We start from the raw sequence: 16020 nt of genomic DNA, 5'->3' as shown, positions 1-16020 counted from the left end.
GCCTTAGCAGGCCCCAGGGCCGTGGTTAATGGCATCCCCTTTTCGCTCTCACTTTTCTTCTCTTACATTTTTCTTTATCATATAGAGTTCGAAACATCTGCCCTAGAATATATTTTCATACAGCTCTTCCTGGTCAGGGAAGCCGTCCGACTGAAGAAGGAGGTCTTCAGGGATTTGTTATCCCGGGGGACTCCCGAGGCAGTTGCAAGGTACCGAAAGGCCCGAAGGGCAGCAGCCTCAGCCGTGGCCGAGGCAAAGCAGCGAGTGAGGGAGAAGTTCGGAGAAGACATGGAAAAGGACTTTCGGGCGGCACCAAAGTTGTTCTGGAAAACTGTCCGACACCTCAGGAGGGGGAAGCAGGGAACCATCCAAGCTATGTACAGTAAGGATGGGACGTTGTTGACCTCAACTGATGGAGTGTTAGGGCGTTGGAAGGAACACTTTGAGGAACTCCTGAACCCGACAACTCCGCCCTCTATGGTAGAGGCAGAGCTGGAGTATGACGGGGGATCAACACCAATCTCCCGGGGGGAGGTCATTGAGGTCGTCAAACAACTCCACAGTGGCAAAGCCCCGGGGGTGGATGAGATCCGCCCAGAAATGCTGAAGGCTCTGGGTGTTGAGGGACTGTCATGGTTGACACGTCTCATCAACGTTGCGTGGAAGTCGGAAACAGTACCGAAGGAGTGGCAGACCGGGGTGGTGGTTCCCCTTTCCAAAAAGGTGGATCAGAGGGTATGTGCCAATTACAGAGGCATCACACTACTCAGCCTCCCCGGGAAACTTTACTCTAATGGCGCATTTCCACCATGGCGCGGAGCGCGGTTTAAGCGTGCCGTGTCGTGCCGTGTCGTGCCGGGCGCGTTTTTGGTTGCGTTTCCACTAGGCCTAGTTCCGGCCCGGGGGTACTTTTTCACCTCTTTTCTGGCCCGACAAAATCGTGGTTCTATCGGGGCCAACAAACAGGGCTGAGTCGGGCTGAGTTTGCTAAACTAGAGAGAGAATCGCTGGCAAGGGGGCTACAACTACAACAAGATGAACATATTTGACCGTGATTTAATTGTAATACACGTTTCAAAATGATGCTGAAGTAACAACATACTGATACCGGTTAGTAAAAACCATGAATTAATGCTTTGACAAGTCTGCAGACAGACGGCAGGCGAAGAACCTTTTAAAATGCGTGTTTTCTAAATGGAGATTGGCTAAGCTAACGTAGTATATGCTCCGACCGTCCACACTCACAACAACGGCCTATACAGACATAAATAAAGCAGCGACTGTATTCACCATGACACAGGCAGTCTGTGGTGTGTACTTGTTTAACTTGTGTCTAGTTTCTGAACAGATATGAGGAGCTGTGAGCTCTGAGTGCTAACAGCTAACGGCTGTGTTGTTTTTCTGGGGTTCTCATTGAAGATGACGTCACGGCTCCGCCTACACTGCGTTACTATAGATACTACCCCAGTTCCTAAACTGTAATGGAAGCGCAGCATGAAGTGAGCCGGCCCTAACGAGGCCCAACGCGGCCTAGCCATACCAAGCGAGGCCGAGGCCGACCGTGTGGTGGAAATGCACCATAAGGTACTCGAAAGGAGGGTCAGGCCGATTGTCGAACCTCAGATTGAGGAGGAACAATGCGGATTCCGTCCTGGTCGTGGAACGACGGATCAGCTTTTTACTCTCGCAAGGATCCTGGAGGGGGCCTGGGAGTACGCTTATCCGGTCTACATGTGTTTTATAGACTTGGAGAAGGCGTATGACCGGGTTCCCAGGGAGTTACTGTGGGAGGTGCTGCAGGAGTATGGGGTGAGGGGGTCTCTACTCAGGGCCATCCAATCTCTGCACTCCCAAAGCGAGAGCTGTGTCCGGGTCCTCGGCAGTAAGTCGGACCCATTTCCGGTGAGGGTTTGCAATCCTGTTTGTAATATACATGGATAGGATTTCGAGGCGTAGTCGTGGGGGAGGGGGTCTGCAGTTTGGTGGACTAAGGATTGCACCACTGCTTTTGGCAGATGATGTGGTTCCAATGGCTTCATCAGTCTGCGACCTTCAGCACTCACTGGATCGGTTCGCAACCGAGTGTGAAGCGGCTGGGATGAGGATCAGCACCTCCAAATCTGAGGCCATGGTTCTCAGCAGGAAACCGATGGACTGTCCACTCCAAGTAGGGAATGAGTCCTTACCCCAAGTGAAGGAGTTCAAGTATCTCGGGGTCTTGTTCTCGAGTGAGGGAACAATGGAGCGTGAGATGGGCCGGAGAATCGGAGCAGCGGGAGCGGTACTGCAGTCGCTTTACCGCACCGTTGTGACGAAAAGAGAGCTGAGCCAGAAGGCAAAGCTCTCTGTCTACCGGGCCATTTTCGTTCCTAACTTTATATTCTAATTGTATATATATATATATATATATATATATATATATATATATATATATATATATATATGTATATATTTTGGTAATTATATTTATTGTATAGGAAACCAAGTTAGTCCATGTGTAAATATACTTGGCAATACATTGTATTTTGATTAGTGTATCCACCAGTCACATACATTTTTCCTATTTATTTTTATTCTGAAATAATATATTAAATGTAAGCTGTAATTGCGTTTTTTGTTTCAGTCTGTTACTGTCACTCTTACCGAAGTACAATATCTAAATACACACCACTGTTGACATCTTTCGCGCTGTAAATCAGTGCTCACGCTGAAGCGAAGCGAAGGCGGAAGTAGGTTAGAGTTTATCATCTTGCAGGAGCTTTGTCAGAATCTTTGTCAGTAGTTTTGCTACACGCACACAGATGTCAGCAGAGTTTCTCAATCTGTCACTCTGTGAGGTGGAGTACGTTTGATGGAAAAACTGGATGCAGCTACCATGACTTTCTGACAACTCCCGTGAACCGACTTCCCATGAGCACTTCACCCGACAGCGTATCGTTATCAACTTTTAACCGTTTTACCTGTTAGCTGTTCTTTTCGTTACTTGACAACAGTGGAACAACACCCATGCGCCTGTGTCAGAAGTTACCATGCTAACCACCGTTAGCTGCTGCTACTACACGTAGCTATGGTTTATCTGCTGCACTTCAAACCAACTGCCAGCTGAAAGAGCGGCAATTTGATTGTAAAAGCTAGTTTTTTAAAAAGCTTCACAGTCAGCGTCATTTCGCCCAGTTTCCCGTTCTTGAAAAAAGAAGCTATCAATCTGTCACAGAAATGGGACTACACCCGCTGGAATTCAGTGAATGCTATCTGGACAGCCCCAGCTTCAGGGAGAAAATAAAGTCTCACGAAGCAGAACTGGACAAAACGAACAGATTTATCAAAGAACTGTACAAAGATGGGAAGAACCTCATCAATGCAACGAAGCGTGAGTGGATTTTAATGTTTTTAAAGGTTGGAAAAGTATTGTGTGCAGTCTTAAAAGTCATGCACTTGACTTGGAAAAAGGTCTGGGGGTCTTCATGTTTCCACTAACTTTAACAACTGCTTTGCAAATGATTGTCTTTTCCTTTTGGTTATGAGAGGGGGAAACCCGCTTAGGAGCTGCAGAGTAGAATAACCTATAGTCAAATGATATGAGAGGCTTTCATGATTACAAGATCAAGGCGTTGTCTTTCTTTGAAATGCTGTCCTTTATTTTCGTTTTTTATGAGGACAGTTTTTCATGTTTAAGCCTGAAGCACAAGAGTTCTTATAATAACCCCATGCTCAGTTTGCTCTCAGTCACACAGGGTTAAAAGGATTACTTTGTTATCTCTCTCTCTCTCTGAACTCTAGTCCTGTGGGCTGGGCTTGTTTGTAAGGAGCCCAGGTGACTTCAACACATAGTCATCAAAAATGGACTGCTGTCAGTAAGTGTTGGAAAATCCCCCAGCATTGTTACGTCATTATTTTACAGTTTTATTTAATTGAAACCCTGTAAAACATCTCCTGACGGATGTACTGCAGGTCAGGACTACATCTGTCAATCTTTAGGCGAAAAAGTATTTTTTCAATGAGAAATAATAAGTTGTTTGTGATGTGAATGTAACTTAATAATACAGTATGTCATTGGTGTAGTGTCGACAGATGAGATTCAGGAATGATTCAGCTGCAGTGTTTCATTTGCTTTAGTGCTTGGACCATCATGCAACATGTTTTTCCACTCTAAAACCTTCAGAAAGACTTACCTCATCACGTTTGTTTCAACGCTGCTCCGAAGTCACCCGATCTTTCGTTTTTTCCTTTAGGGCAGCCTTCAATTCTTCAAGATCCAGCAAGATGTTGTCATGCTTGCTTAACAATCTTATAGCCTGTTGATTCCATAATGGCCAACAGTTTTAGTAGACTTTTTATGGCACAATTAGGTTTCGTAAAACACCGGCAAAACCGACAATAAAGTAGTTTTCTATACTAAGAAAAGCTTTATTTATTCAGCACTTTTTTTAAATACACTTTTCAAGAGATGCAGCTCAAAAAGCTTTACAAGAAAACAAGAATGCAACACATTTAAACAAGAGCAAACAGATAATAACATATACAAACTAAGACCATTGAGAAATATAATAGAGAATGATGAAATAGCTTAATAAGGATGAAAATAATGAGGAGACAAAAAATAGGGGTTTTCAGCTTTTCCTCTATAAGTGTTCCTGGAGTTTGTTTGTTTGTTTTTCCAGTGAATTCAAATCCCGTCAGTCCTTGTAAACATGTTGAAACAGCAGGTGCTCCCTGATTTAGTGGAAAGTTGACACTTGACACAGGGTCAAAGGGTCATGGAGGGACTCTCCTGGTTCGCAGCAGTGCGTAAGTGTGCCTGGTTGTTAAAAGAAAGCAGCAGCAGTACTCGGGTGCCTCGTGTGTGTCAACTAAACTTCAGCACGATGGATCTGTGGATGTCCATGCACGTCACCTCCTCTATTCAGTCTTACAGTAGATAACATGAGAGGAATGTTCTGATTTGATGCAATCAGAACACATTAATATATGTATTTGAATGTATCACAGTCTTTTTAACCTGATCGCACTACTTTTTGTGCAATCTGAGTCATTCTGCCACAAATATTTCCATTTAAATATTATACAAAATTGGTTTGTTTTGTTCAGATTAAAATGATCACAAAAACGTCTATTGCAAAACTCAAGTGTAACAAGAGTTTCTTACCCCCTTAAATCACACACAGTTAAGATCTATTCCTTTGTGTAAAACCTTCGGTGGTCAGTTATTTATTAGCTAAATGATCGTACCTTGTGTTCAGCGCTGACATCTTTCAATTTGTAGCCTTTACGCAAGCAGTAATGAATGATCCTGACCTTGTCTTCATGCTTTCTTCTTATGTTTCATTTATTTGCTGTGAGGACTTATAGTCTTGAGACCAAATGCTCTCCAGGTTTTGCGGCCACATGGAGTTTCCACGGGCCCGAAGAGCCTGGCCGGTGAACTCTGGTATTGACTGTTGATATCGATGCGCTGCTATGTTGGTGTAACTGATACTCCAAATCCTGTTTCAGGAAGACAGGTCATGTCTTGTATTTCGTGCCTTATATGAGCGGCTAAACATTGTGTGACTTGTTTTAATGTTGATTTTTAGTGCGTGCAACATAGTGATGCATATCATGTCACGTATCTCTCTGTTAACCCTCATTGGGTCCGTGTTAACTTCTTGCTTCTGAGAATGTGAGGAGGAAAAAGGAACCCTGTCATATGGTCCCAGTGGGAGTATTGCAAAGTCAGTTGAATTTTCAGGAAGGAACTGATGGTCATGTTTTTATGTTCGGACACCAATGAAGTGCTCTCTACAGTCTGTGGAGAACATTCTTGGAAATGTGGCTCGTACCTTCCTCTCTCAGTTTTTTGAAATGACTGTTTTTGACGACCTTTGATAACTGTAATCATGAGGAGTTTACTCTCCTGGCTTCAGCAGTAGTAGAGTCACTTAAACAGGATCTAACTGCCACAGTTAAATGATCAAATAATAATGCACATGGCTTGGCTTATAAAACGATACACTACTATTTACAAATGGTGTGTCCCGCCTTGATATTTCATTTAAGGCGTGGCAGATGATATGGCAGCCGCCCTCTGTGTTAGAAGATAACACTCATGCAGGTCGAGCTGAAACAATAAGTCAATCAAAAAGAAAATAATCAGCATGAATTTCAGTAATTGTATAAATCTATTACGCCCTTATTTAAGGAAAACCTAATATCTCTGAGTTTTGTTTTTAAAACAACTCATCTCGTCTCTGGTAACGTAACCTTACAATTGATATTGAAATAATGGCAAGAAAACACATGACACATTGTTCCTTTCCCATTGTTAGCAGCATTTCCAGTTGTGCCTTTAATCATAATCCGGCGAGCTGATTTGATTTGCAGGACTTTCAGTTTAATAACATGTGGAATGGCCTTATAGGGATCGAAGTTTGTGTTCATAATGTTCAAGTTAATACATCTATAAACTCATCATCAAGACACAATTAAAACCTATTTCTGCAAACAGTGTGCCACCGTGTTTTCAGACTTTGTCTTGCAGCATTGGCATTATAAAGTTCTCAGTAGTTTTAACTATAGCTCCAGTTAGGTTATAAAGTAATATGATGTAAACGTACCCTCTGGGTGGAGCTCAGCTGCTGCATCGCTCTTATTCCCAGCACATTACTCTCATCATCTGGTCTCATGAGAATGTGACCCTGTGTTTGGCTCTCCTCTCCATAGAGATCATAAGAAACAGCCCGTCACTTTTCTTCTTCTTAATCTCCTTTGTTTGTGGTTTGTAGCTTTGCAGCTCAGACACTTGTTTTTGATGCGTGAGGTTGATTTGGAGACGCTAAGCTGTGTAATCCTCTCGGTCAACTATGGACACACCATGTTATCCAACACTCAGCAGTGGTAACAATGATTTATATAGCATTCTGTACAAAACACAGTCCGATTGAGTCTAATTTAGAATGTAAAATAAATGATGTGGCTCAAAAGATGTAATACAAATTGCATTTTGGTCTACTTAAACGTTAAAAGCGGAGATGCACTCTTTGTTTTGTGTATATAGTATATGTATCAAAATCCCCAAATAACTGTGGTGCCTATATTGTATTCACTTAAAGGTCCCATGGCCATTTCTACTGATCATAATTCCATTGTTGAGGAATACTAAAATACATTTATATTGTGCAATTTTCCAAACTCACATTGGTTTCTCATACAGCATCTCTGTATAGTATGTGTATTCACTCTCTGTCCTAAACGGCTTGTTGGAGCTCCTTGCCCCCCCCCCCCCTCCTTGTGAGCCCAGTGGCCGTCTGCGAGACAGCGAGACACAGCGAAACACACACACCCGCAGCCTGGCTGGGAGTTTGTGTGTGTGTGCCCAGGCTGAGTTCCGCGGTGTCTCGCTGTCTCGCCGACCCCACACCAGTGAGCCTGCTCACAGTGTCCCGCTCCTCGCAGCAGCGAGCCTCGCAACGTCCCGCCGAGTGTGTGTGTGTGTGAGGAAGTCTGCGGATTGGTCCAAACGTAACGGCTCCGCGGACGTAACGTAACGGCTCCGCAGTTCGGTCCATTAAAGTAAACAATGGAGAAAGAGAAATCTCCAACGAGGCGTTCTGGGGCAGCATAGACAGGTCTTTTCTGTGTTAGAGTTTTACTCGCTACAGGGTGTACTTTGAGGGTTTGTGACTCTGCAGACCATTTACATGCATTAAAAGCTACTTATTACATGGCTTAGTTGAATACTCGATTCTGATTGGTCAATTTAGAACACGTGACACGTTGTTAATCCAGAACAGACAGACCGCTGTCAAGGATTTATTGACCGTTGTTAAGGACGCTCACATCTGCACAAACAAGTCCGGTCGATTGAACTGTGTACAGTTTGGCCGAAAAGCAAACTGCATGCAGTTTGCTTTTCTAACTGACAAGACAAGAGCGACAAGAAAACAGCGGAGAAGTAACGGGCAGAAACCCTCCTTTTTACGCAGCGGTCCAGACATAGACATCAAACGGCGACACATATTCAGTTGCCAGTTACTTTGGCATTAGGGCAGGGATATCTAGATACTTTCCAAGGTTTGACATAATGAATTGTGCTACTTTTAAAGCAAGCAACGATGTTTTCAAATCTGTAATCAAAAAGCTCCGCCTTCCTGCCGTTGCGTTGCTACGTTTTTTTCAAACGGTAACAACGGACTATTTTCCTTAGCGGATGCATGTAAATTTAAATCAATATACAACTATTTTTTAAATCAATAAAATCATTTTCTAAATCCATAAAAGCATTTCAATTAATAGTGGGAGTCATATCATTACTTTGTTGAGAATGTGGCCATGTAATACATACATAACTTACTTACATACAGTAACACACAAGGGGACGGGTAATAACCGGAAAAGCATGACATGGGACCTTTAAAAAAAACAGTCTTTGTTTGGTACATATCCTATCAAAAAATCACACCATTATCATTTCAATATCTTTTTATATATAATAGAATTTGAATAATGATGCAGTATGATAGTTCCCTCTGATATCATGAATCTTATCGCAGTTGCATTTTTTCTTCTCATCATTCCGCCCTAGTTTGGAGTGTTCCAAAGGCACTTGTTGATCTCCACATCCCACTCCCCTCTCAGCCTGTCAGTGACTGGAGGATGTCCCTCTACGGAAAGTCCTTGGCTCTGAGAGGAAACTTTATCCCCGGGCCTCGGCCAAAGAGCCGTGACATGGAAGTACCCACTAGAGGAGCAACATGCAGATGTGCTTCTGTTTCAGAGGGTTTCCCCACAGGAACTGTGCCCCGTCGGTACCCTCTGCCCCACCCTCACTGTTGTTCTTAGCAAGCACATTGATTTCTCACTCATAGGAAATATGAACTCTCCTTTTCTGATTCTACTCATACTGTTTCTTTTCAAGCATGTTCTGTCATCACTGCAATCAACTGAACAGTAGAGTTTGACAGCGTTGCTTTGGGGTCAATCATTTCCACAGCTGGACTTCCTTTAGTAAACTGACCCTTTGGCTTATTAGGCAACAAATCATCTGTTTTTTTTTTATTCATCACTTTCAGTTCCACAAACCCAGCCGTGAGAAGGTCTCTCCCCTCTTCAGGCAGACAGGTTGGCCTGCCATGGTGTGCTTTGGCTCACTGCTGCTCTCTGTAATCGCATTACTGGTTCTGCCAAAGAGCCACATCACAATCTTTCATTAAAATCGCATTAGTACAAGACGTGAAGTCATGTGGGAGGAACGCTTTTTCATCTCTCATTCCATAAAGAATAAGACCTGCTATAAAAAGGATGCTGGATGGCTCAACTCTGCTCCTTTTTTGGTGCAAGCACAGCTTTGAAACTACTTGAAGCACCTTTTGATTGCATGATGAGTTTTTTGTGCCAGCTAAAGACCCAGATGGTGATGAAGCTTTCATGAGCCCAATTGGTGGTTATTGACAGGATACTGCTAAGCACAGCCTCACCCTACAGACTTGTTTTGAGAATCAGGAAGTCATGAATGAAGTCATACTTTGTGGGCAGGGGGCTGGGGGAGAGAGGTTGTTGGAGGGGAGGGGATGGGTGGGAGGGGAGTGTGGAGCGGGGATTTGGACTGGAAAAGATGGGAGAGAGGAACAGGAAGGATTGTGGATGGGCTGCTGTTCGAGGGCCTGGACCAGGCAAGCTTTGACCTGAGTGGCACATGTGACGAGACTGTAGAAATCATAACAAACATCAAGGCAACAGGCGCCAACGAATACACTGTGGACATCTTCAGCAGCTGAACTCTGACATAAACATACCTTTTCTGTTTGTTTTGGGGAAGAAATCTGCAACAGCAGCCAAATGTTACATTTCCTGCTTTAAGGCAAAAGGTTAGTAGAAAACAATTCAGATAATTGATGGTAAATATCTAAGGGAATAGCAGAAACAACCGTTTTGTTCTGACAGGTGAACATTACTTTAATTAAAAAAACTTGCAAGACTGATTAAATAAAATATAGTATCGTCTACATTGTAATATTTAAAGCATCACAGCCTGAGTTTGTTAGCATAGATAAGGATTGACAGTGAAAAATAACTAATACTGTACTTAGGAAGCATGTTGGTTCTTCACTCTAAGAAAGACAGAGACATCTTGGCAAGAAGTCTGTCTTGTTGTCTACTCCAATCCATAGCCTATTTAAGTTACAGTTGAATCAAACAATTTCTGTATTTTAAGCAACAGTTCCTGCAGTCACTCCATATTTGGGGCATATTTACCTTTCAAAATGGTAGTCAATGGTTCAATAGTTGGCTTTTTTTTTTCTTCTGTCGCTCGGAAAATCACCGAGTAAACTGATTGTTGAATGTATAATATTTTTTTTTACAATTTATCACAATCATGACCTTTGTTCTGTCTGTTGAATTTGCATGACAATTTGAAATGGAGCTTGATGACCTTGGGTACACAGTATGTTACAAAACTCGAAGGTGCATTACGGGTGCATTTATAAAAACATATAAATTCAATGCTAAGAATCTGATTATCTTTTTACACATATGTGATTTTGTTGCTGTGTCTTTGCTACAGCAGTCCACATCTGCTTTGGACTATGGAGCTCCATAATAACCCTCCCCATTATGTCATCTTTGTTTTCCCTCCCACATCCTCTGAACATGGGCACCAATGCGTCACAGAGCTAGCCATTTTTTCATGTTTTTCCTATAACAATCGGGCCTCTGATATCAGATATATACGTAAGGTGAGGACTGTATGACTCCCACGCTGAAGCCGGTAGACCGGGCCCTCTGGCTTTCTACAGAGAAACTAGCCAAGTTTGACAGGTCCCAGGTTTACTCTGAAAATGCCTTGCTTTAAAAGGCAAAACGCACGAGAAGTGTGTGTGTGTGACTGTGTGTGTGTGGTATTTCTATCTTGTGATAGTTCTTTCCTCCACTACAGCAGCTATCATTTCAATCTGTTATGCAGACCTCGCATCTGACAATTTTGTTTATCGCTCCGCTGATTGTATCCAGTTGATCTATGATGTTTCAGCTTCAATTGACACTACACAGAGACACAAATGCTCTTGCTATTTTTTCCTCTTCTAAATGTTGCCTCTATTCAATTAGCCCCGGAGCTTCATGTTACCGGATAACATTCATTCTTCATGTTTTATGTAATGAGGTCCAAACAGCTCGGCCTCATATATTCTCATATTAACTGTCCACCCTGCAGTGAGTTAAATATGCGGCCCGTGTAATCAGATTGTGGACGGGTGTGATCAGTGCACCATGCTCACATATGGCTCCAATAAAGAGCTTGCAAATCTATCCCTTGACATCACTGTTCTCGGAGAACACACTAATTGTCCACAGTGACCGGAGCCTAGATGCTGTCTTTTGTTGAGATAAATGATGCCATTCATATTCTAATAACGTGCAAAAGTAGAGAAAGTCAGAATTGGTGTGTAAATTACAATGCCATATTTAGCAGCCCTATTAAATTCCTAAATGTATTACGTCGTACAATGGGGCAGTAAAACATTGTAGGACTCTTATCACACCTTAAAGAATGCATGAATGGCATTGGTTTTGAGTGTCATTATACCATCAGTTCTTGATTATCTTTTACGAGAGTGACGTTAGTTACACACTTCCTTGACTTTGCTTCGGACACACACAAAAAAAAAGCCCCTGTGTCGAGGCTTTTTTAGGTCGAGGTTCAGTGTAGTGTAGTCAAAACATGTTTTTACTATGAGTAAACTGAACTTTCCACTCTACATACAAGCGTGTTTTGGGATCACACTGCTGGTGACCAACAATAACTCCATAAGGGTCAGTGATAATTACCCATAATGCTAAAAAATGATACGGTAATATAGGGTGAACAATATAACTCATTACAGAACTTCACACACTAAAACTGCTGCTTCTTTGAACAACAAAGACAACAGACAATAACATTTACCTTTGAGTAATAACATGAACACGTGCTGTAGCCGATGCTTTATTGTTGTTTGTAATAAAGATGTTGGAAAAGATATCAAAGTAGAACGAAGGCAAACAGAAGAAGATCAAAAAGCACTAGAAAAGACATCAATAGTAAAGACAAAGCATGAGTATAAAGTCAAAAGTATACAACCTCTTTAATGTGTTTTCTGTAAAAGCTTTGAAGCAGGGGTTTCAAAGATGACAGACTCGTCTTCCCAACGTTCCTCTGGCAGACTGCTTCAAAGCACAGAGAGCTGCAGAACCTAGGCCACTCTTTGTTCAACTTTCAGGAATCCTTGGAAAGGCAAACAAAAGATATTGAGTTGCAGCAATTAAAGTACATTCTTTTCTAAATGATCATTAAGATGGGGTATAGTAATGAGAAACAGCAAGGGGCCTAGGAGTAAGCCTTGGAATCACATGTAAACCCATTTAAACACAGAAGAAGAAACCAGACATTGGAAATAAGTGGAAAAAGGATATTGATATATACTGTGTGTTGTCATCACATGAAGTCGTTATGTTGCATGTGCTAGCAAACGTTTGCTTTAATTACACATCCAACAGAAACTATACATTTGGATTGAGATGTTACAGGTTCTGATATTAATCAAAGCATTTCATTCATTTTAATATGCTCTATAAGTGGCTTATTATAATGAGATTTCCATGCTGTTAAATCCAAGGTGTTTTACTGCCATTACACAGTATGCAAAAATGGTATGAACAGCACAAAACAGGAGAAGAAAATACAGTGTTTCATTGATGTTGAGTGTTAAACAGATTCTTAACACTCAATGTCTTTATCTTACAATTGCCTTATTACATACTGTGGATAATATAAACACGAGAGCAGTGGTGAAATATGATTATATTAGTCCTAAAGTCATGCCTCCATGGATAAAGCCTGCCAGTTTAAATCAGTAGTGGTATGATATGCTAGATCCAATGGAAATATGTCTTGTCTTGTCTCTGTCCTGCTTGGTGAAAATGATAGTGTCATAGACCATACTAATATAGGATGGTTTGAGTTCTCTGCACTCTTTCCACTTGCTGCAAATGAAGACTATTGCCTACAGCAGAGTGACCAGAATCACCTTTTATGGACTTTATCGTCCTGCCTGGATTTGAGCTGTCTGTGTGGTTTGGATTCCTTCTAGATTTCACCCTCACTTCAAAGAAAATGACTATACTCAGCGTAGCAAGTGTTTGCTTTCAAAATAACGACCTTATTTTTTGCCATACCTTTATTTTGAAGATAATGCCCGTAACCCGTACTTCAAAACTCCCTCATAGCGGTTTATCAGGTTTTGTTTACACCAGATAGAAGTCACCTCTGTCACAGAAACAACAGGAAAGTAAAGTAGCTAGTATTGTGTATGAGCTTTTGTTGAAAGACACAAATGTATTATATAACTCTCTACTCTAAAATAGTACATTCTTGCAGGAACTCGCATCTGATTATAAGTTAACAATAACAAGGGATCCCATAATGCTCCTCCCTCTTCTGAATTCACCAACATACTGTTTTTAGTGAGGTGCCTGAGGCAGAGGACGTAACACCCTACCACTAGTGTTTGTCAGTCTCTTAATGTCGCTTTGGCAGTGGCCTGTTTTCTGTTTACTGTGTCTCTGTGGTAGCCGAGCAAAGAACAGATGAAGACCCTCTCCAGGCGTGATTTATGATCTAAAGTTAGGTCTGTGCAGTGTCTTGCAGAAGTTCATGAGCCAAGAAATGAGCTATTAGCAGCCATACACAGGTTATGAGTCCTTTTTGTTTTGCTTACTGTCATTCAAATATATTTTTTACATTCAAAGGTTAAAGATGCTGTATCTGATTTGTTATTTTAAGTAACAAGTCAGCTTGCTCTTATGCAATTGTACACATTTCTTAGGCCTTTCTTTTTCTATTTCTACTTTTAATTTCTGAAGAGCAACAATGACCTCACTCACTCGTAAAGAAAACACATTTCCTCCTAGTGCTATATTGAGACCTACTTAAAGAACAAACAAAAGACTGATACACAAGCTGTCCCATTGTCTGGGTCCCTTGGTTTCCTGTGGGTCAATCATTTACACAAATTGGCTTAAGGAGTCAAACGCAGGTGTTTGTTTGCCTGTTTTGCTTGTGTGCTTTGGGATTGTGAAGATTTGATATTGAGCTGAAGAGCAACTAGCAGTAGATGCCTTAGGCTGCAGCCACACGGAGACAATACGGGTCGTATCCGCTACAGTTCTCTATCATATAGACGGTTCGGCCACACGAGGCCGACAGGGTAAACGATAACGGGGTCCCAAGGTGGGTAGATCTGCGGACGCAACGCTCTGGGGGGCCAAACGTCTCCGTGATTACGCCCTATACGATCATTTCCTGATAACGAAAATACTGACGGGCTGTCAGGAGAGGGGGAGGAAAAGAGAGGCTCCGTGTATTATTCTTATATTATTATATAGAGTCGTTATTCATTTGTTTTAAAGCTCAATAAATAACAAAGAAGACCTTTGACCGGCACTTTTATAATGAAAGATTATAAATATTTAAACTTTAACGGACATGTTGACCGGAGAAAAACGGAAACTCTGCCGCACGGTTTCCTCGTCCCTTGGAAGAGGCAGAGAGGTGGGTGTTTTTCATCTGCTGGTGGACTACCGGAGAGATTTACAGCAGGAGCACACGCTTGCCTCGGGGAGGGAGGAAAAGAGCCAGAGCCCTGCCTCTCCCCACCTCTGCTGCTAAATCCATCGCGGAGAATAAACAGAAGGGCAACCATGGCAACCATGCATGCTCGGGAAGTCTTCTTCGCTGCTTTTGGTGTATTTTGTGGCGGAAGTACAGCGCCACTTACAGCGTCTCCAACGGGTCGAGCGGTCTCGTGTGGACGGACACGTTTCTGGTGCCGTTTGCGTGTGGACGGAAGACCTTTTTGATGTCGAATTCGGTTCGTTTTCGTTACGGTCTCCGTGTGGCTAGGGCCTTACTGTTTGAAATGAAGTGTTGAGGCAGAAGCTTTGCCCTTTGTGCCAGGCTCAGGCAGACCTTTTCCAACAACACCACCTCTCACATGTTTGGGCTTTGCACCCTGCTATAGCTTTAATCCATAGCATGTGTACACACACTGCTCAGAGAACCTGGAGTGTGTAGTCAGCAGGGTAGACATGGATAGAAATAAACAGGGCGAATAAAACAAATGTTGTAATTACATTTGATTGTAATCTTTATTTAAAAAAAAAAAAGCCCACATTTGCAAAGGTCGCGAGTAATTGTTAAGTTATTGAAAATACAGGGCTTTTTCTATAAAATATCATAAAATATTGGATGGCCTCTGCAGCATTAAGCTAAGCCTGATTTCTAAGTTACAGAGGCTCATGTATGGCCTTGTGGACCAATATGCATAGCTGTACATTCCCACTTTAAATCCACTCCGGGACCTTTGTTTGTGAACAGAAAATCTATATAGTTTACCAATGGGTTCATCATTTTGAAAGGATCTTTCCAACAATGAGGGAACAAACTAATGTATTTTCCTCTGTTGCAAAACTGTTCTGGTTTTATATGAAGCAGTTTGATCAAATCCCTCTAGCTCCTGAAAGTAATGACAGCTATTTCTCATTGATGTAACCCTTTTTCTTATACTGGAAAGACCATGTAGATTATTTTGTAAAATGACTCTGTATAAAATATGATCTCATTAGTTGCAGCACTACATTCCAGCCAGCTGTGGAGTGATTCTGTAGCAGATACAGATGTGTGCAGAGCTCTTTTCAGTTGTATAGCTCAGTTTAATTGTTCCCAATAGAGCCCCAGCTATCTGCCAAATCCAATGACACTGCTCCTCAGTATACTGCACAGCTCCAGTCTTAAAATACCCCTGCCACATTCTGTCATGCTTCCCTAGGGGATGGCCGTGGGTCAGAGATCCCACCTCAGGGAATCTCTTCACTGTTTGGAAATAGACTTGTTTTGCTGTGTATGCAAGGGCTGTAGAGGACGCTGGACTTAAATATCATTTATCTTTTCAAAATCTGAAATTGTTTTAATGCAGATCCAGGGGATAATTCAGGGTTAGCTTACATGAG

General features: G+C 42.1%; 1 protein-coding gene across 3 annotated transcripts in view; it reads left to right on the top strand.

The window, feature by feature from the left end:
- Nucleotides 1-2801: 2801 nt before the first annotated feature.
- arhgap10 (Rho GTPase activating protein 10) overlaps nt 2802-16020 on the top strand; it is a 48906-nt gene continuing 35687 nt past the window's right edge. For all 3 annotated transcript variants that reach the window (XM_034129551.1, XM_034129552.1, XM_034129550.1), the window contains exon 1: nt 2802-3370. In XM_034129551.1, the coding sequence (XP_033985442.1) occupies nt 3217-3370 (154 nt within the window). In that variant the 5' untranslated portion in view covers nt 2802-3216. The remainder of the gene's footprint in view (nt 3371-16020) is intronic.

Source organism: Trematomus bernacchii, unplaced genomic scaffold, assembly GCF_902827165.1.
Source record: "Trematomus bernacchii unplaced genomic scaffold, fTreBer1.1, whole genome shotgun sequence".
NCBI lineage: Eukaryota > Metazoa > Chordata > Actinopteri > Perciformes > Nototheniidae > Trematomus > Trematomus bernacchii.
The sequence above is the reverse complement of the archived record's forward strand: the minus strand, read 5'-3'. Positions and strand labels throughout refer to the sequence as shown.